Source organism: Chaetodon trifascialis, chromosome 20 (genome assembly GCF_039877785.1).
Source record: "Chaetodon trifascialis isolate fChaTrf1 chromosome 20, fChaTrf1.hap1, whole genome shotgun sequence".
Taxonomy (NCBI): Eukaryota; Metazoa; Chordata; class Actinopteri; order Chaetodontiformes; family Chaetodontidae; genus Chaetodon; species Chaetodon trifascialis.
This window is the reverse complement of record NC_092075.1, coordinates 547,501-571,407: the sequence shown is the minus strand read 5'-3', so window position 1 is coordinate 571,407 and position 23,907 is coordinate 547,501. Positions and strand designations below refer to the sequence as shown.

Here is a 23,907-nt window from a genome sequence, read left to right as displayed (position 1 = left end):
GTTGGTCATCATTGTCGCTCTGCTTTGACAGTTTGACATGAACACATTAAGTCGTCTGATTTTTCTGAGGGGTTTGGCGTGAGATGACCTCAGAACATCCTGTTTCTGACATCCCGCAGCTTCTGCTCAAAGCTGTTCCCAAAACTCTGTGATGTACAGAAACTCTCATTATTAAAACTGAACATGCTCCAGATTCATGCCACGTGAATACAGCACGAGGAGCTGCACAGAAGGACTGTAGCGCCGCCACGTGGACACTCATCAAACTGTTTCAAATACCAACATTTCAACAAGATTTCTGTTTATTTCAGTTAAAAAACAGAGTTTCAGACACTTCATTGGACTTTTCTTTTGCTCTTCTTTCTATAAAGAATCAAAACGTTTACATAAGTAGAAATATTGTTTTTTATTCACATTTATGTGCTTTTAAAGTTCTTCATGCCAATATAATTTTTTTTCCAATGAAGGGACAATAATTGTATTATGAAGAACAGCTGATTACAAATGTTTATATAAAATAATTCCTCTGATGAGATGAGTCCAGATTTTAAGGCGTCAGCAGCATCAAACGTGTTCACGGAAAATAAACCTACAGCCTTTATTCTGGAGTTCAGGGACGATAAATGACGTCCATCAATCATTCGTCACTGAGACCATTAGATCTGTGTGGAGCGATGAGGAGGAGGCTGAAACCTCCCTCACATGAACACATGAAACTAACAGAAATGTCTGGTTTCCATCATGTTTTCATCGTTTGACCTTTGATTGTGGCTCTTAGTGACGTCTCTTCTTCTGTGGTGGTTTGACGGCAGTGACTGGAGGATCGGCGCCACCTGCTGTTTGTCTCCGTCAGCAGTGAATCAGACTCATGCAGCAGGATGGAGACAAACGCTTACTCAGGTCTAGCTAATGTTAGCATGCTAGCACGCTAAACTGATTTGGTGATTGTGAGCATGTTAGCATGCTGGTGTTAGCATTTAGCTAGTTGTGGCCGCTGTTGGAGATCTAAACCGGTGATGTTCAGTTTAGGCTGAAGTCGCATGTTTGACTGCCTTTGTGTGTTTGAACTAGAAAAACTTTATTAGCAAAGCATACAGTGTTTTATATATAAATATATATATAAAAAAAAAAACTCTAGCACCCTGTGTGTCAGAAACTAACAGCACCAAATCATCCACATGTTGCATCTTCAGTCCGTCATTGACTGGAGTTCAAGTCGCTTTGGGGCAGTGGCGATCAGCTCAGTGTCACCTGACCTGCTGAGATGAGGTCAGAGGCAGCCGGCGGCTCCAGCATCCGTGAAGACGAAGAAGGCCAGCGAGTACGCAGGAAGCTGCAGGTGCTCGGCTGGAGGCAGGCGGCTCCCCGTCAGCTCGGGCAGAGTTTTATCGTCCACCATCTTTAACACGTCTCCGTTCAGCTTCACAGACCTGCAACAGCCGCGCGTTAGCCCTCAGTGAAGTGCACTGCATCACAGCTTTAGCTAGCTGTACCTAATAAACTCGACACTGAGTGTAGCTTTATTATATCTAATATAAACTCATACAGAAGTTAATATTAATGTTTGACATTTAAACATTAAAAATCAACTGACAAGCTGAAATGTTTTCAAGGTTCAGTCGATGAAGCGATTTTTTACAGAGAGTCAGTGAAGCAGCCTCCATCAGGAACCTGAACCTGAAGGCTAAAACTGAACCTCACTACAGCATCATGATGAGTCCCTGTCCTCAGCCTCACAGAGGGGACAGGCCAGACCCAGACCAGGACCAGCAGGCCTCGCTTCCACTCGTTTAATCAGATTAAATCAAAGGCTGGTGAACACCTGCGTCCATCTTTGCCAACACCTGCAATCTGTCCACACCTGAGTGATGTTACCTAACAGCAGCATCTGCAGCTCCACCTGCTGCTGTTTGATCAGCAGCTGATTAACACTTCCTGTCAGCTGGCTCGTCGCCGCCTGCACTGTAACAGCTTTCCCTGATCGTCACCGAACACACAGCGCGGTCAGCGCCGCTGCTGCATTCAGGTGCTCTCTGTCGATGTAGGAAATTCAGTAGGCCACTTAACAGCAGACAAAGCAATAAAACCTGTCAGGTCCATCAGAGCAGCATTAATCCTTCAATTAAATCTTAATGGAGCATTTAAAAGGAAACGCACTCATCAACAGTCTTGTAAATACATGAACACATGAGACACATAAACGAGATGCTCGGCGGCCTCTCGGCCTTTCACACTGACAGAGCGATAAATCGTGCTTCTCACATGACGCCAGGAGAAGACTCGAGGCTAACTCGGTGATAAATGGGTGTATTGACGGCACCTGGAGTACAGCCCCTCCTCCCCCGGACGCTCAGCCTGGAGAACAAAAGCCTCCACTGTGCCGGACACCAGGGCAGGAACGGAGATCCTGGCCGGCTTCCTGCTCAGGTTCATGGACATCAACGTGACGGCTCCGCTTCTGTAACTGCAGAAAACAGACGGCGCTGAAGCAGCTGCTCCACGAAGACGCTTCAACGGGTGACGTGACGGGACAGCAGGAGTACCTCTTTCTGTTGGCACAGTGCAGGTACAGCCTCACCCGCTTCCCTGCAGCAGCGCCGCGAAAGGCTCTGAGCTTCAGGACCTCCGGTCCAACCAGTCTCTTATAGAGGACAGACAACCAGTAATCCTGAGAGGAGACACAGGGAGAGCTCGCAGGATGAGACAGACAAGACGTCTTCACATCATTTCATTAGACAATTCATTCATGGTTTCATCTGACGAGTTAAAAAACAGCTCTTCACTCAGTTTAATCAATCAATCATGTTATCGATCATATTTTCATTTTTCTTCTTCAAATCTGTAAAGTAACGACTAACTAAAGCTGTCGAGGACGCGTTCAAACAAAATGAGAGACGTGAATCAATAAAGAGTCTTACAGGTAGAGGATCCAGGTTATCGTCCACCAGGTGATAACTTCCAGAACCAACGAACACCTGCCTCATCACCACATCCAGGCCGAGCGAGGCCGCAAGGCCGAGTTTATCCAGCCACCTGCAGACAGCACACGTTCACCGAAACATGTGTTCACAACGCTGAAACATGTGTTCATAACGCTGAAACATGTGTTCACAACGCTGAAACATGTGTTCACAACACTGAAACATGTGTTCATAACGCTGAAACATGTGTTCACAACACTGAAACATGCGTTCACAATACTGAAACGTGTTCATAACACTGAAACATGTGTTCACAATGCTGAAACGTGTTCATAACGCTGAAACATGTGTTCACAACGCTGAAACATGTGTTCATAACGCTGAAACATGTGTTCATAACGCTGAAACATGTGTTCACAACGCTGAAACATGTGTTCATAACGCTGAAACATGTGTTCACAACGCTGAAACATGTGTTCATAATGCTGAAACATGCGTTCACAATGCTGAAACGTGTTCATAACGCTGAAACATGCGTTCACAATACTGAAACGTGTTCATAACACTGAAACATGTGTTCATAACGCTGAAACATGCGTTCACAATACTGAAACGTGTTCATAACACTGAAACATGTGTTCATAACACTGAAACGTGTTCATAACGCTGAAACATGTGTTCATAACGCTGAAACATGTGTTCACAATACTGAAACGTGTTCATAACACTGAAACGTGTTCATAACGCTGAAACATGTGTTCATAACACTGAAACGTGTTCATAACGCTGAAACATGTGTTCATAACACTGAAACGTGTTCATAACGCTGAAACATGTGTTCATAACGCTGAAACATGCGTTCACAATACTGAAACATGTGTTCATAACGCTGAAACATGTGTTCATAACACTGAAACATGTGTTCATAATGCTGAAACATGTGTTCACAACACTGAAACATGCGTTCATGACGCTGAAACATGTGTCCATGTCACCGTCATGTGTTCACAACGCTGAAACATGTGTTCATAATGCTGAAACATGTGTTCACAACACTGAAACATGCGTTCACAATACTGAAACGTGTGTTCATAACGCTGAAACATGTGTTCATAACGCTGAAACATGTGTTCATAACGCTGAAACATGTGTTCATAACACTGAAACATGTGTTCATAACGCTGAAACGTGTTCACAACGCTGAAACATGTGTTCACAATGCTGAAACATGTGTTCACAATGCTGAAATGTGTTCATAACACTGAAACGTGTTCATAACACTGAAACGTGTTCATAACGCTGAAACATGTGTTCACAATACTGAAACGTGTTCATAACGCTGAAACATGTGTTCATAACGCTGAAACATGCGTTCACAATACTGAAACGTGTTCATAACACTGAAACATGTGTTCATAACACTGAAACATGTTCATAACGCTGAAACATGCGTTCATAACACTAAAACATGCGTTCATAACACTGAAACATGTTCATAACGCTGAAACATGTGTTCATAACACTGAAACATGTTCATAACGCTGAAACATGCGTTCATGACGCTGAAACATGTGTTCATAATGCTGAAACATGTGTTCACAACGCTGAAACATGCGTTCATAGCACTGAAACGTGTTCATAACACTGAAACATGTGTTCATAACACTGAAACATGCGTTCATGACGCTGAAACATGTGTTCATAACGCTGAAACATGTGTTCATAACACTGAAACATGCGTTCATGACGCTGAAACATGTGTTCATAACACTGAAACATGTGTTCATAGCACTGAAACGTGTTCATAACACTGAAACATGTGTTCATAACACTGAAACATGTGTTCATAACGCTGAAACATGTGTTCATAGCACTGAAACGTGTTCATAGCACTGAAACGTGTTCATAACACTGAAACATGTGTTCATAACACTGAAACATGTTCATAACGCTGAAACATGTGTTCATAACACTGAAACATGCGTTCATAACACTGAAACATGCGTTCATAACACTGAAACATGTTCATAACGCTGAAACATGTGTTCATAACACTGAAACATGTTCATAACGCTGAAACATGCGTTCATGACGCTGAAACATGTGTTCATAATGCTGAAACATGTGTTCACAACACTGAAACATGCGTTCACAATACTGAAACGTGTCCATGTCACCGTCATGTGTTCATAACGCTGAAACATGTGTTCATAACACTGAAACATGTGTTCATAGCACTGAAACGTGTTCATAACACTGAAACATGTGTTCATAACACTGAAACATGTTCATAACGCTGAAACATGTGTTCATAACACTGAAACATGTGTTCATAGCACTGAAACGTGTTCATAACACTGAAACATGTGTTCATAACACTGAAACATGTGTTCATAACACTGAAACATGCGTTCATGACGCTGAAACATGTGTTCATAACGCTGAAACATGTGTTCATAACACTGAAACATGCGTTCATGACGCTGAAACATGTGTTCATAACACTGAAACATGTGTTCATAGCACTGAAACGTGTTCATAACACTGAAACATGTGTTCATAACACTGAAACATGTGTTCATAACACTAAAACATGCGTTCATGACGCTGAAACATGTGTTCATAATGCTGAAACATGTGTTCACAACACTGAAACATGCGTTCACAATACTGAAACGTGTCCATGTCACCGTCATGTGTTCATAACGCTGAAACATGTGTTCATAACACTGAAACATGTGTTCATAACACTGAAACGTGTTCATGTCACCGTCATGTGTTCATAGCACTGAAACGTGTTCATAACACTGAAACGTCTTCATAATGCTGAAACATGTGTTCATAGCACTGAAACGTGTTCATAACACTGAAACGTGTTCATAACACTGAAACATGTGTTCATAACGCTGAAACATGTGTTCATAACACTGAAACGTGTTCATAACACTGAAACATGTGTTCACAATGCTGAAACATGTGTTCATAACGCTGAAACATGTTCATAATGCTGAAACATGTGTTCATAACGCTGAAACATGTGTTCATAACACTGAAACATGTGTCCATGTCACCGTCATGTGTTCATAACGCTGAAACATGTGTTCATAACGCTGAAACATGTGTTCATAACGCTGAAACATGTGTTCATGTCACCGTCATGTGTTCATAACGCTGAAACATGTTCATAACACTGAAACATGTGTTCATAATGCTGAAACATGTGTTCATAACACTGAAACATGTGTTCATAATGCTGAAACATGTGTTCACAACGCTGAAACATGTGTTCATAACACTGAAACATGTGTTCATAACACTGAAACATGTGTTCATAACACTGAAACGTGTTCATGTCACCGTCATGTGTTTCCAGATAATTCTGCAATGTGTGCAAAGACCATTTCAGAGTGTTTTCTTCTCACTTCCACATGTGAGCCGTGTTGCGAGCAGACTGAAGGTTGTCATGTGACCGGGGCTGCTGGGTAATCAGTAAACTCAGTTAGCTCCACGTTGCACCGTGAACCACGACCGCCTGACAGCCAACAAATCACTGCTCAGGTCACATTCGCTGCTTTTCCCTCTCTTTAATTACTTGAAGCGTCTCGTTTCCGACCAAAACTCAAAGACACTGAACTTAAGATCATCGAAGACTCAAGAAAACAGCAAATATTTGTTGAATCTGTTGAACGATGACGTGGACGGGGACCGTTTGGTCTCTCGACTCGTCTGAACTCACATGAATCCTGCTGCGAACGTGTCCGACAGTCCCACAGCTCCTCCTCCGTAGGCTGAGCTCGTCTCTCCGAGCCAGACCGGCTTCCCAGGAGACACAAGCTTCACCTTCTGGACCAGGACAGAAAGCACAGAGAGACGTAAGGACGGACGTGTCCAACAATGAAGGGTCACTGTGTCCGTCCACTTCACCTGCACATCATTACCTCCAGGACTTCATTGGTCTTTAAGGCCAGAGTGTCCAGAACCTCAGGATCTAGAAAGTCCTCCAGGGACGTGTCTCTGCCGTTCACATAATAACTAGGAAACAGGAGAAGGTCACATGTTTAAACAGGGCAGAGCAGCCTGTCCACCAGCAGATGGACTCTGTGCTGTGATGTTGTTTCTTCACAGTTTGTTTCTGCAGTCTGAGGTCAAAGGTCAACTCACTGGTGCCACGTGCAGGCGTCCACGGCCTCATCTCCAGTCTGCAGGAACCTACAGGGGCCAGAAGATCCACTGACGGTTAATACAACAGCAAACAGAAGAGACTCGGACAGGAGAGACTCGGACAGCAGAGACTCGGACAGCAGAGACTCGGACAGAAGAGACTTGGACAGCAGAGACTCAGACAAAAGAGACTTGGACAGCAGAGACTCGGACAGCAGAGACTCGGACAGTAGAGACTCGGACAGCAGAGACTCGGACAAAGGAGACTCGGACAAAGGAGACTCGGACAAAGGAGACTCGGACAAAAGAGACTTGGACAGCAGAGACTCGGACAAAAGAGACTTGGACAGCAGAGACTCGGACAGCAGAGACTCGGACAGTAGAGACTCGGACAGCAGAGACTCGGACAAAGGAGACTCGGACAAAGGAGACTTGGACAAAGGAGACTCGGACAAAGGAGACTCGGACAAAAGAGACTCGGACAGCAGAGACTCGGACAGCAGAGACTTGGACAGGAGAGAACATGTCCTCCATGTTCAGACTGTATAAACACACACCATGTTTGCAAACACAGAGTTAATTACTGCTAATTATCCAATCATTGATCTGCTTTAAACTGAGGGTCCAACAGTCTGATGTGGATTTAAGTCTTTAGTCTTAAATCTCTTAAAGGGGAACACACGTCTCTACAGAGCAACACTTGTTTTAGGACTCAGAATCAGTCTGTCCCTTTAAGAAACTGTCCATATTCAAAGAGTACCAAACCGTCTCCATGGGAACAGGGACAGCATGACCTCTCACCCCCCCAGGATGTCTGTCCTGTGGTCTCGAGGCTGACCGACGTCCGGCCCGTACAGTCCGGCGTCGCGGTAAAGTCTGGATTGTGACATCATCTGCCTGAGACGAGTAAAGTCTTTTCCCAGCTGCTGTCCGTCCACTCGAATCCCCGCCTTCTTCTCGTAGCTGTTCGGCTCTGACGGGAAAAAACAGACGGGAACATGTTGAACATGTTTGTTCGATGCACGCGGCTGATCCGAGGTTACAGCGCTGAGAGCGTAATGCTAACTGCTAACCGCTAACAGTTCTGTGTGACCTCCGCTAAAACTCATCAGAGATGTTTTTTGTTCGATTGATGTCAGTGTAAAAGCAGGATCATGGCGCTCAGACATGTTCTTGTCCCCCCCCGTTATGTACCGTTGCCCAGCTCCCACGCCATCCTGTAGCGTCTGGATTCACAGTACTGCAGCAGCGAGCGGGCGTTGCTGCTGTTCCAGCTGTTGTCGGCCGTTCTGAGCAGAGCGTTGAGGCCGAAGATCAAATCCATCCCCGAGCAGTTGGTGAAGGAGTGCAGCAGGTCCACAGTGTTCTCTGCCACAGGAGGAGGACAGCGGTTAGCACCGTCAGTGAGCTTGACCCCAGACCTGGTTCAGAGCTGGAGCTGATCCCCGGCTGTGGACACGGCAGCTGCTCAGAGAAGGTTAATACATGGAGAAGAAATCTCCCCACCGTGGTCTGAGTATCTGACAATAAAGAGAGCAAACATTTCCAAAACGTCAGAGGAACTCGTACCTGTGAACTTCACTCTCCTGTACTTCCTCTGCAGATCTTCTCTCATCAGGACCATCTGTTGTCGAGTCCACTCCGTCTTCAGCTTGTCCTCCAGCCATGAGGGCAACTCCAATTTATCACAGGACGGATCTACGGGGGGGGGGGGGGGGGGTGTTTAGAGCGTTCATTTCAAACTTCCAAAACAATCCGTCGATCCATCTTATCTATCACGGTCGTTTGCTGCTCTGGGATCAACAGAAGAGAGAGAGTAGAGCTGTGAGTCATCTGCATAAAATAAGAGCTGTGGTCCGAGCATTGAGCCCTGTGGGACGCCTGATAACTTTCAGCTTCCACAGATCAGGTGGAACCAGACTGGAACCGGACTGGAACCAGACTGGAACACATCATGGAAACCAGGACAGCACATTTCTGCCAACACGTCACTGAGCATCTTAATCTTTGTCACCTTTAACCTTTCACACCTGATAAGTTTCCATTTTGTGAACTACAGACTGAAGCACAGTGATGTCGATGAACGTTCGCAGCAGTTTGCTGAAGAAGTCAGATCCGACCGATTCAAAGGAACAAGAAGAACCACGTCTGCTGTGACGGTGGCTCGTCTGCGTGGGAGGACTGAGGGTTTCAGCGGGATCCGTGAGGATCTGGTCTTACCTGCAGTGAAACCAGAGTCCGGCTGAGGCCTCTGAGGGGTGAACACCATGAAGTCTTGTCTGGTCCCCCCAAACCTCAAAAAAGATGGAGTTAAAGCTTTTGCCAGCGTTCTTATCTTTGGAGAGCTGAAGAAAAGAAAAGAAAAGAAAAGAAAAGAAAAGAAAAGAAAAGAAAAGAAAAGAAAAGAAGACAAAAGAAAAAACAAAACAAAACAAAAGAAGACAAAAGAAAAGAAAAGAAAAGAAAAGAAAAGAAGACAAAAGAAAAGAAGACAAAAGAAAAGAAAAGAAAAGAAGACAAAAGAAAAGAAAAGAAGACAAAAGAAAAAACAAAACAAAAGAAAAGAAGACAAAAGAAAAGAAAAGAAAAGAAGACAAAAGAAAAGAAAAGAAAAGAAAAGAAGACAAAAGAAAAGAAAAGAAGACAAAAGAAAAAGAAAACAAAACAAAAGAAGACAAAAGAAAAGAAGACAAAAGAAAAGAAGACAAAAGAAAAGAAAAGAAACAAAAAGTTCACGTTTCTGTTGATCTCTTCAGAGCAAAGAACAAACTTTATCAGAACAACAGACAGAACAGACGCTGGTTTATCAACAGGATCAATAAGAAGTTGATCTGCTGATCTGTGAATAAATAATTGTCAGAATCTGATTTTTTTTTTAAATTTCCTGTCAAATCTTCTTCTTTCTAAATATTCAGCACTTCCAGTTGAGTCTGTTCAGTCTCTTAAACGCATGAAAAAAGAAACTTATATTTTAGCAGAAATACTTCAGTATAAAATATTCTGGTCAAGTAAAAGTACTGACAGTGTCACTTCAGCTAAAGTACGTGTAGTATTATCAGGAAGTAAAAGTACTCAGCAGAACGGATCCTTTCAGTCAGTGAATAACAGACAGGAGACGAAGTCAGTTTCCTCAAACACTGCAGTAAAAGTACTTCATGTGTGTGTTAGAGGTTCATTTAATCCTCTGAAGCTCATTTAAAGCTGTGAATACTACAAACACTTCAGCGCTCAGAGGATTTAAGCAGCTTTCAGCTCACCGCAGATCACCGCAGATCACCGCACATTAACCGGGATGCAGAGCGCAGCTGGCGGCTCCGCATTGAACCCACCTCAGGAGGAACATGAACTTCTCCTCTGACGCCAGGCTCGCGTCGATGGTGACGGACAGAAAGCGCGGCTCCACCCGCCGGATCACCGCGGACAGGTCCGCCATCACCGCGACGTCCGGCGCCTCCGAGCGGTTCTGGTTCGGGTCCCCGATGCGGACTCCGTCAGTTTGAGTCCAGAGGAGACACAGAAGCACCGACAGCGCCACCGACATGACCGCAGACAGAGCTCGACACACGCTCCACACTTCCTGCACAGCTTCCTCCTCTTCACAGCTGCGACGCGGCTTTCTTCCGGCTTCACGATCCGCCTTCACGATCCGGCTTCACGCCGTTCACACCAGAGCCGGATCAGCTCCGGGAGCAGCCTGGGCTCACCTGTAGGACAGGTGTTAATGCGTGTGGACTGATCACTGTGAGCTCACATCAGACCGGGTTAAAGACTGAAGGTTATTGTTTGATTAATGCATTCACGCGTTCATCTCTTTAGCGCTGAGGGTGAAGCTCAGTTTTTGATTTATATTTAATAATAATCCATCCTGATCGATCTGAAACTGATCAAACTGAAAAACAACAACAGAACTCTGAGAGACAAAGTACAATGAAGTAATACTAATTACTAATTACTAATACTAATACTAAATACTAGTATTAATAAGAAATACTCAACTGAAGTACACTGCAGGTACTTTACAGGTGTGTCAAACTTGTATAGTTTGAATGAAAGCTGGTCAGAGCAGAACTCCTCTTCATCAGAACATGAGTCTTCCTCAGTGACTCAACTCCATGCAAACTGAACACACAGCTGGTGAAGACTGCAGACATGTCAATCTGTTGCTAGGAGACGTCTCAAGCTCCGTCCAATCAACAACAGTTACAGTATGAACAGGAGCTGCTGCCTCCAGGTGTTTCACTGTGTGAATGATGGAGGTGGACACCACCTGCTGCTGGTGTCTGACAGAGCTGCTCAGAGGTCCAGTGTGCAGCATGGAGGGACATCTAGTGGTGAGGACGGAGACTGCAGCCACCTGAACGCCCTGTCTCTGCCTCCAGAGTCAGTGCTTGGTTTGTCCTCTCCGGGCTCCTGTAGGACCAGGTGGACTGTGTGAGGAGGAGCTGCTGCCTCATTGGTTCTCATTCTCAGGTGATTAAACACTGGGACAAACACTGGGCCGAGTCGCTCGTGTACATTATTTTAATAAGACGTTCAAACATTAAAAACAGACAAACAGGAAGTTTACAAAGAGAATAAAACGTCTCTGGAATCAACGAATCAGACGAGCTTTTAAAGGTGACGGCAGGTCTGAAGGAATCGTCAGCAGCTCGTCCACCTCCTCCTGAAGAGCGGCAGCCTTTTCCTTCACAAGCATCTGGAACACACACACGCAGACACACACACACACCCACACGCGCACACGCACACAAAACAGCTGATAACTAACACACTTTATTCAAACTGGAGGACGTCACCTGGTAAATATGACTCACCTTCGCAGAGGCTACGATCTGATTGGCCTGCTTCTTGTTAAGGTGTTCTATGGTCCTGCAGAGGACAGCGGGGTCAGCGTTGGACAGGTGAGTCAGTGTTTTATAGCCGGCGTTATAGAGCTGCTTCGCTCTGGACTGAAGGAAAACACAAACATGAATTTCACTGCGTGCACACACAACGTCGTCCCCGCAGGAGGGGACGGACGTCCTCTTCACAGACATTTTTCAGTTCACACTGAGTCAAAGTGGCTCAGTCAACAGTCCGTTGAGACAGCTGTTAGCAGCTCCTGTTAGCAGCTGGACCTCCACACTGACCTCCATGACTCCAACCACCTCCATCAGAGGGACGAGCTCCGCCTTCACGCAGTAGCTCAGCCTTCTCGTCAGCTCCGTCAGCAGAGCTTTGAAGGGCCAGAACTCCTCCAGCTCCTGAACACAGACACACAGGATGAGCGGCTCTAACAGACCTGAGATCAGCCTCCGCGGTTTCCTCTGTGCAGCGTACCTCGGTGAAGTGCAGCACGCAGCAGCAGAAGGCGGAGGAGGAGCTGAGGAGGGTCTGGACGAAGCCTCGGCTCAGCTGGAACCTCTCGGCGACGCTCCACAGGTTCGTCTCCTTCAGCAGCGAAAACAGCACGAGAGCCAGGTACATGCGCCTCACCACCTCCATGTTCACGCTCTGAAACAGCAGACGAGACGCTGTTCCAGCAGACCCCCTCCACCACCTGCTCGGGTGGAGGTCAGTGGTTTCTTACCTTTTTCACCGTCTGTCCTGCAGCTTTTCGAGCGACGAAGCTCTCCGGCACGCCGACGGCTGCAGACATCTTCTGCTCCGCGGCCGACAGCAAGGTGAACTGCAACAAGACAAAAAGCTGAGCGCCGTCCTCTGAGGCGGGAAAGCCACGCCAGCGCGTGTCACATGACACGTACCTGTCTGAAGAACGTCATCCAGTCCGGCTTGCACTGTGAAACCATGTCGTACGGTGTGACCAGGTAGACCAGGTGCAGGCAGCTGTTGAGCAGCAGACCGTCTAGACCTTTAGAGAGGTCTCTGTAGAGGACGTCACTGTAGGACAGGTCCACCGAGCCTGAGGACAAGAGACAGAACTGAACTCCAGCGTCTTCTGGACACATAAAACTCAGCTGCACTGACGACACAGAAATGTCTTTATAAAGGTCTACAGCTAACATGCTAACGTTTAGCAGGTATCATGCTAATTTTAGCCTGTTAGCATTTTTGACGTCTTTGTTGTCTTTTCCTTCCTTTGGGTTGATTTATTGTCCTGACGGCTCTAAATGAGACGTCAGAAGACTCATCCTCAGGGGACATGAGTGTTTGATGGTTGAGACATTTTAGCCTCCAGCAAAGTGGAGGACTGAAGGACACCTGGACATTAACATGGACAGAGACACAACAGCTTTGAAGGAGTGAGACCACCTGACGGGGACGGACCTTTATAAGTGGCTCTTCCCAGCTTGGTGACCTGCAGGCTTTGACCGTCTGAGTCTGCAGCCGCAGCGATGAGACCTTTGTCCTTCAGGAGGTGGACACACCGCTGCACTGCCTCCCACAGACTCGTCTCCACACACAGCTGTCTCTGCTGGACGGACAGCAACGTCCCACCCAGGAAGTCTCTGATCTGATCCAGTGACGAGGCGATCTGCAACACACACACAGCTGTGAGGGGACGGCGTCAAAGACCAGCACGTTTGGACATGAACGGTGAAAACCAGGGGACGTACATTTAGTCCAACGAGTGACAGGATGAGACTCAAGAGACCTTTTCCATCGTCAAGCAGCAGGTTACTGAAACAGTTTTCCATCGGGGCACAAACCAGACCTTTAGCCTGAGGGACAAAGAAAAGTCAGGACAGAGCAGAGGACAGCTGGGACTGGAGACCAGGAGAGGCTGGATCAGGAGGACCCAGACAGGAACAGATCAAGAACCAGACTTCAGAGGTTCCTGACGGTCTCCACCGGCATCAGCTCTCTGTTTCCAGACCAGCTGTGAGGCTCTCACCATGTGTCTCTCCTGGTCCTGGAGGATGAGGACGCTCTCTCCCACAGTGTCCATCCCGGCTCGCCCGGCCCGTCCCACCATCTGCTTGTACTGGCTCCTCTTCAGGAAGTCCGTGGCCACGTAGGGTGAACGCAGGATCACTCTGATTCAAAGACATGAAGTTACAAACCTTAAAACTGTTCAAATCAGTATTCTGACATCAGATTGTGGACATGGACAGATCACCTGCGGGCAGGTAGGTTGATCCCTGCAGCCAGCGTGGAGGTGCAGGTGAGGAGGCAGAGGACCCCGTTGGAGTAGGCCTCCTCCAGCAGCTTCCTCTCCTCGGAGGTCAGTCCGCTGTGGTGATAGGCCAGGCCGTAGGGCACCGTCCTGCGGAGCACCGGACACACCGAGCCGTTCCCGCCGTCCCTCAGCTCTCTGAGGAGGACGGCCTTCTCCTCCGCCCTCTGCTGGAGGAACTCCCTGTAAGAGCCGAGCGACAGCAGCGAATGAGTCGAGCTGCGGGAGGCGGAGCGGGAGGCGGAGCGGGAGGCGTCGGCCGGCGGTTCACCTACTCCTTCAGGTATTTGCAGATCATGGCTGCCACGTTCTCGCAGTTCTTCTTGGTGGGACAGAAGACCAGACAGGAATGAGCCGGAATGACTTCGGTCACCAGAGCGATGATGTGGTCCGGGTCGATCTTCTGCATCGCGCTGGAGTACTGAGGTCAAACAGATCAGACACACGGCCGTCACTCAGGTTCTGTCATCGCGCCGTCTCTCGTGCTGTTACTGATCTCTGGTTGTTCACCTGTCACACAGGTGATCACACTCAGGTAACATGCTCAGGTTTCACCTGTGAGCCTGCTGCTCAGTGTTCTCAGTGTCACGATGAAGACAAACCTGCGGCCTCCCTGTGTCTCAGCTGAGGGGACACACCTGAAGGGCTGCTCACCTGGTGCGAGGCGGGCCGGTCAGATGCGTCACACAGAGCAGGTGTGCTGAGCTGCATCGACGGAGAAATACCTCGTTTCTCTGGAGGGTCTGTGACCTTCACCTGACAGACTGCCGTGAGGGTCGTACTTACTTTGAAGTTGAGAAGACGAGAGAATCTGAAACACTCCTCTTCCTTTGGGTCCACCTCGTAGATGCTGTCCCTCAGCTTCACATACTCCTTCAGCTGAACCTGAACACACCACAGATTTACCACAGGTCACGACCGAGCAGCGGCAGCACACACGATGGCAGTAACGAGGAAGAGCAGCAGCAGCAGCGGACTCCCGCTTCAAGCCTCCACCGCGAGCTGCCGACAGCTTCAGAGACACTCACAGGCCGGAAGTCGTTGGTGTAATTTTCAGCCCTCAAGAACGTCTGCAGGTCTGTGATGTTTCCCAGCGTGGCGCTCATTCCAATAATCTGAGTGCTTTCTGGAAAGAGCCGAGTGGGATCGTGAACAGGTTGCCATGAAGCCAAAGAACCCATCGAAAGGTTTAAATGAAAGGAGGACACTCACTGCTCACGTAGAGGACTTTGGACAGAGTCATTTCGATCAGAGCCCCTCGGCTGCCGTCACCCAGCATGTGAAGCTGCACACAGAGGACACACCTGTGACAACACGTTCACACCTTTACCTTCACGTCAAACCTCAAACAGCATTTATTTGGGAACTGTTGGTTTCTTTGTAGATAAAGAGTTTGGTCTGTACCAGCTCTATATGGAAAGTGTCCTGAGACAACTTCTGTTGTGATTTGGCGCTATACAAATAAAATTGAATTGAATTGAATTGAATTCCACGCAGGTGAGTCTGTACCTCGTCCACCACCACCAGTCCCAGTTTGTCCATCCTGCCGGTCTCGATCAGAGAGTTGACGAGGCTGTGGGCTTTCTCTATGGTGGCGATGAAGAGCGACGCCCGGTTCCTCCTCTTCACCGGAGGAAACTTGCCCTTACTGCCAGCGTACTCCTCCACCATGAAGTCCAGCTCCAGGCCGAAGCTCGCCAAGCCACGAACCTGCAAAGGGACCAGAGCAGCTTCAGGACAGTGCTTTAAGGTCCGGACAGGAGTCCCACAAGGCTCTGCTCTCGGTCCTCTTCTGTTCACCATAAACAGGAATAATATCACTGCCTGCTGTAACGTACATTTAGTGCACTTCAAATCATTTAGACGCTGCAGTAACGATCAGCTCGGTGTCAGAAGGTCTGTGATGTTGTGGCTTTTGTCCTTTTTTGTTGCCGTACCTTCTCCTGCACCAGCGATATGTACGGTAAGATGAACAGACAGTCGTTGTTCCTGCACAGCAGCTCTCGGAGGATGAGGATCTCTGCCACCAGAGTCTTCCCTCCGCTGGTGGGCAGAGAGTAGATCAGGTTCCTCCTCTCCTGAACACAGTCCAGGTTCAGACACGTCTCCTGCCAGGCTGCCCGAGAGAAAAGACGTTCTTAACGAGAGTCACGTGAAGCCACGGCCTGCAGACGGTTAGCTTAGCTTAGCATAAAGACTGGAAACCGGAAACTAAATCTGGTTACCAGTTAACAGAAAAATGCAACTTTTCATATCAATTAATCTGAAAGAATCACGAGAAAATGAATCAGCAGCTGTTCTGATAATCAATTTATCGTTTATCGATTTAAACTTCTCAAAAGTGAGAATTAACCTCTTTAATCTGTTTTCATCACAGTAACTGAACGCCTTTGAGTTTCTGACTGCTGGTTTGAGGATGACCTGCGTCTGAAGACGTCTCCAACATTTCAAAGGACAACTGACGAGGAAACATCTGAAGCCTGAGAATGAAAATAACCTAATCTGCTAATTACGTTCACATTAATCACTCACTCTAAAGAATATCAGAAAATAGTGAAAAACACTCATAAAAACGTCCTCAGTGCAAAGGGACGTCTTCAAATGTCTCATTTTGTCCAGCTAACAGTCCAGAAACCAAAGAGGTTCAATTAAACATCACAGATGAGGAAAACCACTAAGATAAGATAAGATAAGATAAGATAAGATAAGATAAGATAAGATAAGATAAGATAAGATAAGATAAGACTTCATTAACAGAGTTTCAGTCTCTCACAGAGACTCTGAGGACTAAGCAAAGCGTCTTCACCGTATAAAGTCTTGATCCCTCTCAGCTTGTCCATCAGCTCCTTCACTTTGGAGGGGAGTCCAAAGAACGGTCCGAGGTCGGTGGTGTGAGCGGACACGCTGTCCATCGCCTGCATGGCGACGCTCATCTCCTCGGTGACCACGGCTTCTTTCATCACGGCGGTCCGGGACACGGCGGCGGGAGTGGCTCCGTTACAGACCATCGTCCTCTTCAGCTGATCCGCCACGCTCCTCCTCGCCTTGCTCGGCCTCCTGGTTTTGTCCTCCGTGCTTGTCTCTCTTGCAGCCTCGCCGGCCCCGTCAGGGTTCCTGAAAGGTGTCGAGGTTTTGTCTCCGTCCTGCTTCGTCCGGCTCCGCTTTGCATTTTCACGAACTCGTTCTTCAAACTGAAGCTGGCTGGGCGGCAAGTCCTCGAAGGGTTCGTCTCCGAGGTCGTCTAAGATGGAGTCCGTGAGAACGTCTTGACAGGGCTGTTCCCAGACGCCGTCTTTCGATGGCCGCAGAGGCGTGAAGTCCGGCGGGTCGGCAGCGTCGGTGGGAGCTGAAGGCCGGACGTCACGCTGCCTTTCGTTCTGCTCTGCATCGTCCAGCTTCGCCAGGACAGAGCTGTCCTTCAGGATACTGTCATAGTCCCCAAACAGATCCTCAGTGTCACTGCAGAACTGACAGCAAACAGGTGTGTTAGTCTACAGTCGCATGACGCCATCAGTGTAGGACTGAAGCGATCAGCTGACGGAACAGCCAATCAGACGGCTGGAATCTTTTGACAGAAACACGTTCAACAGCAGCTTACTGTCAGGAAACTACAGGTGATACAGACCAGGTGCAACAGCTGATCGGTCAGGTGCATCGATTATCAACATGATGTCACAGACAAATCAGACGGATGCTGGTCAGAAACAAACCTCAGCAGCTCGTCCATCAGCCATGATGCTGCTGAGCTTCGGGTTCTTGGGACATTGCTGTAAACAGGTGTCTCCTCCCGTCTTCTTCGCTGGTGTCAGCTGACTCCTCGACCTCTTCCTTGATGAAACTCTCTTTATGTTGAGTTCTTGTTTCCCAGAATTCATCACGGTCCAGGCTCAGCTGTCACTCCACCTGCTACCTGTCAAAGAGGGTCAGCCAGCGAGCGAACATCCTGAAACTGGAACACAAAAACCAGTAAACAAACACGACGCTGACTCCAGTCCATCGTTTCCGGTTGAGACTTCAGTTCTCATGTTCTTACGATACGTTAACAACATCTTTCAGTTCAGTGAAGTGAAGTAAAGTGAAGTTACAGCCTGGCTCGTTAAGTAGCCTTACCATTGTTGAGCCTTGCTAGCTTACTCCTGCTGGCTGGACTCTCATTTGTTTCCTCAGCGAGATAATTAATCACGACAAACACGACTAATTAATCACAGACGTCCGTAAAAATACTGAAACGTCTGTCGTCTAGATAATTTAAGAAAAGCGGCTCTGTTGTCACTTCGGCTCGCGGGGAGGCTTCCACACCTCAGCGAGCGTCAGTTTTAAAAATTGTCAACAGCTTCATCAGAGCAACAGAGAAATCTGACATCACTTCCGCCTTCGCTTTCCTGGCTAACTAGCCAGCAGAGCTAACAGTTTCAATGCTTGTACTGTTTCTCTATTGTGAGTAGTTTAGCTGCCGAACACTGATGATAAATTATACAAAGTAAAGCTGATGATGGCCAGAAGCAGCACTTTGCTCAATCAGCTCCATTAACGGTCAGTCAGAGCTCATTTTTCTTGAACCAACCTTCAACAGTGCTTATCGCGCTACTTTTGGTTAGAAGCGGAAAGAATTAACACAGAGCGCTGATTATAAACTCACATACGTTACTTCATGAGACAAACGCGACGTTTTCAAAAAGAATCAGTGTCATTACTTTGTTAACACAAGTAGCACGATGCGCTAACGCAAACTCCTTCGCTTTTTCCGGAGTGATCCATCTTGTCTCGGTGTCTCTTTGAAAAGAGTAACTTTTAATTTTTTCCGTAAAACATGAGATCTGAAATATTAAGTTTCATTTACACCAGAAACTTAAAATCTACGAGTACAGAAAATTGCACATGACGTATTAATCCAACATTAATTTAAAAGGTTAGAGTTCAGGTGTAATTTACCTTTAATTAATAAACAATAACTTAAGAAGCGGTCGGAACTATTAGTTAGAAACCCTGACGAAGCACCGGAGTTCCTGGTAGACAACTTCCGGTCTTGTGTCAGGTCAAAATGTTCGCTCAGAGATGGTTTCAGAGGCTAAAGCCTGTCTTATCACCGCGTGGAAACTCAAGTAAGGCTCCAGAAACGCTTTAGCACCTGTGAGGATGTTAAAGGGTTTAAATAGTCTGAGATAAACTGTCGTAATTTTACTTGTTTTAGATGTTTGATTCAGCCCGTGAGCTACAGATGGTGATGCTAATGCTAACGTTAGCCAGCGAGCTGTTATTAAACGTTTTCTGCTCCTGCAGGTTTAAGAAGTCTCACGACTGCTTCAAATGTCGTCCAACAAGAAGATAACCTGGTAGGAAATCCCACGGATTCATGACGGTAACACACCGCGAGTCACAGAGCTAATGCTAATGTTATTTATCTTCACCTTGAAGCTCGTGAAGATGGAAAACCCGTTCAAAGAAGCACAGAAAGGATGTTTTCTCTGCAACGTCACAGTGGACTTCAAAAACATTCAGGTGAGTGACACACCTGCAGCTCCTCCACTGTGAGTCATACTGGACCACGTCTGAGCGTTTCAGTGGAAGGACACAGACCACTGAGGTAGATACACCTGTTCACACCTTGTTAATCAGCACGTGTCCATGCACACCAGAGGCCAGGTGAGTCCGTCAGTGCAGGTGAGGCTGAAGTGTCTGATGAATAGTGGGTTGTTTTGTCAAATGCAGGTGAAAATAGAGAATTATTTCCTTTTAGTGGGTGATTAAGTCATGAGAACAGAAGTAACACCTGAAAACGGTGAACACACCACAGTCACCTTCACTGGATGAGGGAGACGCACCTGGACGGATCAGACGACCTCTGATGGTTTCAGCGCTCGTATCAGACGCAGACCCTCCGAACGTTTCCTGAAGCTTGAAGAGTTCACACACTGAGCTTCACCTGCTGTCACACCTGACTGACTCACCTGTCCTCTTCACAGCTGCTCTCCCAGTTCATCTCACCGCACACGGGCAGAATTTATGGTCGACACATCACAGGTGAGCCGCTGAGCGCGAAGCTGCATCACAATCACTTCCTGTTTACAGCGTCAGCTGTTCGCTTAGCGGAGGAAGAAAATTCACGTGGTCTGTTTGTGTTTGTCAGGTTTGTGTGGAAGAAAACAAAAAGAAGTTTCCAAAGCGATAAAGAAAGCTCAGGCCACAGGTGAGTCTGCACACGTCACGCTTCAGTCACAATCAGCTGCTGCTCGCCAGCGTTTCATCATCACACATCAGCTGATCGCAGCATCACATGGTGTCTTGTGTCAGACTGAACCGGCTCTGCTTCACTTCCTCATCCAGGTTTCATGCCGGTGACACACAAACATCCTCAGTTCATGAGGGACCCGAACATCTGCGGCATCAAACACACGCAGTGACCAGCGATCAGCGATCAGCGATCAGGGATCAGCGATCAGCGATCAGCCAGAGCGTCTTTTCTCACCTTTGTTCTAAGCCAATGAATAAACAGCAGCTGTCTCAGCCTCGAGTCCACTTCATGTTCTTCAGATTCAGAGTTAAAGTCCTTCAGGTGGACGAGCAGCCTGAGGAGACACGAGGAGACGACACTGGAAACTGCTGAGTCATCAAACCGAGCAAACATCAGCAGTTTACATGACGTACAGTTTGTCCACACACTGATCAGCTGACACACTGTGGAATGTAACGGAGTACATTTACTCAACTACTGGACCAAAGTACACACAGGTACTTGTACTTAATGAGTACTCCATTTTATGCAGTTTTTACTTTGCTCCATTACATTCTGACAGCTTCAGTTCCAGTGAAAAGCTTGTATCTCCAGATGTGCTGATGCTGAATGTTTGTGCTGAACTGAAGGATGAAGAGTTCCTTCATGTCTTCTTCAGCTCAGTAAACTCTTTAAAAGCCTCTTGATCAGCTGAAAAAGCTTCATCACAAAGCTGAAAACAGCCTGTTTCTCTGAGCTCGTCACACTGTTTGGAGATACGTGGTTCTCACAGGACGATCTGAAGCATTGATGAAGGTTAAAGCAGCAACAGAATATAAAGGAGTTCAATGAGCTGAAACATCTGCAGCAGGAACATGAATGAACACATGAACGCAGCAGGAACATGAATGAACACATGAATGAACACATCAACACAGGAACATGAATGAACACATGAATGAACACATGAACGCAGCAGGAACATGAATGAACACATGAACGCAGCAGGAACATGAATGAACACATGAACGCAGCAGGAACATGAATGCACAGACAGCAGAGGGAAACACTGACGGGAACACTTTACTCACACAGGAGTACTTTTACTTTGAGTACTTGTGGTTGAAAATACTTGGACGGGTGGTTGTGAACGTGGTCTCCGTGTCGTCGCTGCTCTGATCGTATTTTAGATTAAATGTTTGTGATCAATCCTTTGGTTTCTGATCAAACACCTGCAGAGCGTCAGACGTCCCATCAGCCTCGGCTGAAGAACGTGTTCACCGATGATTAGCAAATGTTAGCATGTTACCATTAGCATGTTAGCATTTAGCTGCAGACTGTCGGCCTGTTTGCAAACACTAAAGCAGATTTTCTGATAATGAAAGAACACAAACGTCTTTAAAATGTAAAACACGGCGTCCTCGCGGCGTGAACGCACTCTGTGACAGAACTGTTCAGAGACTAGAGAAGCAACAGGAAGTGATGAGAAAGCAGACGGACTCATCACGAGCTGGTTTTCCTGCGTTTCTTCTCACTGGCTGCATTTCTGTCTGCCGTTTCCCAGAGTTCATCCTGCTGGGACGCAGCAGGGGCGGTGTTTCCTGAGTGCCGGCGGCGTCTGAGCGGCTCAGTGTCGGTGGAGGACGCGTCTCCGTCCCGCTCAGTGCCGCAGCAGACGTCACGGACAGGAAACCCGTCCAGGGTTAACGTCTGAGTGTGGAACAGCGGCGAGCGGGCGAACAGAGCTCGGACGGCGTCATGAAGCCGCAGGTTGTTCTTCTGCTCGGGCGGATCCTCGTCTGACGCTGCTGAGACACAGAAAGCGACTTCATGCACACATCTGACCTGATGACCACTTCCTGTTTGTCTAATGAGACATCGCAGACTCAGATCACGGCGTCTCTGCTCTGTTTGATCTGCTGATCATGTGACTTCTGTCATGAAATGACCGTACGAATCGAGAATCGACGTCAAACCTTTCGCTCCGCTCTGCGTCCTCAGACGTCTCCTGAGCGCTGAAACCTCCGTCTGTAGCGTCTCCACCAGACGCTCGCTCTCCTCCACCTCCCCGCAGGCTTTCTGTCCACCAGGAGACACAAACAATGAGTGTGAGGCAGCAGGAAGTTAAAACGCACGTCCTGCCGCCACCGCCGCTCACCTGCAGCTCCGCCTGCAGACAGTCGTTCATCTTGTTCACGTCGTTGACTTCTCTCAGCAGCCCGTTGGAGGAGAAGAACTTGGAGCTGGAAGGAGAAAAGCATGAAGTGAGAGGAGCAGACGGAGGCGTGGCGCGGCGAGGCGTGGATGGCGGCGTGCAGCGTCGTACCCGTGTTTCTTCACCGTGAGGTTATAGCCTGCCGCGGAGCACGGGGCCGACACCTTCCAGTACGCCAGCTGCTCCAGGACGCCCAGGTTGTTGACCAGCACGGGAACGTTGATGAAACGCCTCCACAGAACCACAAACACACAAACTCTCAGGTACAAATACTGCAGGCAGCCGCGATACTTCAGGAAACACAGTAATACTACAGCGGACAAATACTCTGTCACAAGTAAAAGTCAGTATCAAAAGATACTTCAAGTACCAAAAGTAAAAGTACTCATTCTGCAGAACGGCTCATGAACACATGAAGTCGTGTCAGTCGCTCACCTGCGCGGCGCGGCTCACCTGCTGCGTGAGATGAAGGCGGCGTACTCCATCCTGTGGGTGGAGCCTGACGCCGTCACCTGGCCGGACGTCAGCAGCACGAAGATGACATGGGGGTTGGACAGCGCGCTCTTCAGCTTCTCGTGGACCGTCTTCTCCCGGAGCGTCATCTGCTGGTCCGAGCTCCTGCGCTGTCGGTACCAGCCAATCACGCTCTCCTCCAGGTGTTCAACACAAAGCGGCTGCGTCAGCGCGAACCAACAAACACTTCAAGTCTGCACGCATTCATCCGTCTCATTTTACCTGCTTATTGTCTGCCAGGATGCTCCTGACGGCGTCCACGTCCACGTCCCCCACACTGTCGTAGAAGCTGCAGACAGAGACGAGACAAACCGCCGCCGTGACGTCGTTCAGACCCTCCAATCAAACTGATCAGGGTCCAGTTCTGTCAGGCGGACCAACAAGGCCGGCCGACCGATGGTCAGCTGACCATAACAAACAGGAAGTGACACGCAGACGTTTTAGAATTCTCGTGACGACTGATCGATAAAACTCGTGAACTGATCAGCTGGGCTGACTGACATTTCATTTCTCACTGACATCAAAGAAGAGGCTCCAGTAACCACAGATACCATGTGCCAATCACATGATCGGCGCTCAGCCAATCACATCACAGGTGATCAGGTTTCAACTGGTTTTGACTTGATTTCAAAATAAGAGCACAGAGTTGTTCAAGCTAACTAGCTTGATGAGAATAAACAGGATTATTTTAGCCTGCTAGCACGTGATGAGCGGGACAGGACGCTGGTCTGAGATCAGATATTAACTCAGTCCAGTACTCACTGGTTCA

General features: G+C 47.7%; 4 protein-coding genes across 5 annotated transcripts in view; 1 reads left to right on the top strand and 3 right to left on the bottom strand.

Annotated features, from left to right (window-relative positions):
- Positions 1–1,145: 1,145 nt before the first annotated feature.
- Positions 1,146–10,656, bottom strand: hpse (heparanase). Of its 2 annotated transcripts, none has more exons than XM_070989197.1 (12): positions 10,412–10,656; positions 9,303–9,427; positions 8,652–8,780; positions 8,277–8,450; positions 7,884–8,055; positions 7,083–7,130; positions 6,860–6,953; positions 6,658–6,764; positions 2,919–3,033; positions 2,544–2,668; positions 2,321–2,464; positions 1,146–1,430 (listed from the first exon to the last, which is right to left on the bottom strand). In XM_070989197.1, the coding sequence occupies exons 1-12, from the start codon at positions 10,621–10,623 to the stop codon at positions 1,271–1,273; spliced, it is 1,605 nt and encodes a 534-aa protein (XP_070845298.1). In that variant the 5' UTR covers positions 10,624–10,656; the 3' UTR covers positions 1,146–1,270. The 2 variants fall into 2 exon arrangements, with proteins under 2 accessions (XP_070845298.1, XP_070845300.1); XM_070989199.1 differs by having other exon boundaries at positions 9,303–9,376.
- Positions 10,657–11,592: 936 nt separating this feature from the next.
- On the bottom strand, positions 11,593–18,539 carry helq (helicase, POLQ like). The gene is made up of 19 exons (XM_070988794.1): positions 18,310–18,539; positions 17,910–18,148; positions 17,006–17,666; positions 16,137–16,315; positions 15,709–15,909; positions 15,412–15,484; positions 15,228–15,325; positions 14,986–15,084; positions 14,475–14,620; positions 14,143–14,382; positions 13,918–14,059; positions 13,640–13,744; positions 13,350–13,557; positions 12,827–12,984; positions 12,652–12,750; positions 12,402–12,575; positions 12,212–12,325; positions 11,897–12,031; positions 11,593–11,778 (listed from the first exon to the last, which is right to left on the bottom strand). The coding sequence occupies exons 2-19, from the start codon at positions 18,072–18,074 to the stop codon at positions 11,674–11,676; spliced, it is 3,102 nt and encodes a 1,033-aa protein (XP_070844895.1). The 5' UTR covers positions 18,075–18,148; positions 18,310–18,539; the 3' UTR covers positions 11,593–11,673.
- A 640-nt stretch (positions 18,540–19,179) lies between these two features.
- Positions 19,180–21,616, top strand: mrps18c (mitochondrial ribosomal protein S18C). The gene is made up of 6 exons (XM_070988797.1): positions 19,180–19,301; positions 19,480–19,532; positions 19,615–19,698; positions 20,163–20,220; positions 20,327–20,386; positions 20,524–21,616. Exons 1-6 carry the CDS (start codon positions 19,241–19,243, stop codon positions 20,598–20,600), a joined length of 393 nt encoding a protein of 130 aa, XP_070844898.1. The 5' UTR covers positions 19,180–19,240; the 3' UTR covers positions 20,601–21,616.
- The window catches only part of abraxas1 (abraxas 1, BRCA1 A complex subunit), a 4,153-nt gene continuing 1,124 nt past the window's right edge, over positions 20,879–23,907 (bottom strand). The window contains 7 exon segments of the mRNA XM_070988796.1: positions 20,879–22,218; positions 22,387–22,489; positions 22,569–22,717; positions 22,720–22,856; positions 23,079–23,275; positions 23,361–23,427; positions 23,901–23,907. The exon segment at positions 23,901–23,907 is cut by the window's right edge and continues 30 nt beyond it. Of these exon segments, the coding sequence (XP_070844897.1) occupies positions 21,914–22,218; positions 22,387–22,489; positions 22,569–22,717; positions 22,720–22,856; positions 23,079–23,275; positions 23,361–23,427; positions 23,901–23,907 (965 nt within the window). The 3' untranslated portion in view covers positions 20,879–21,913.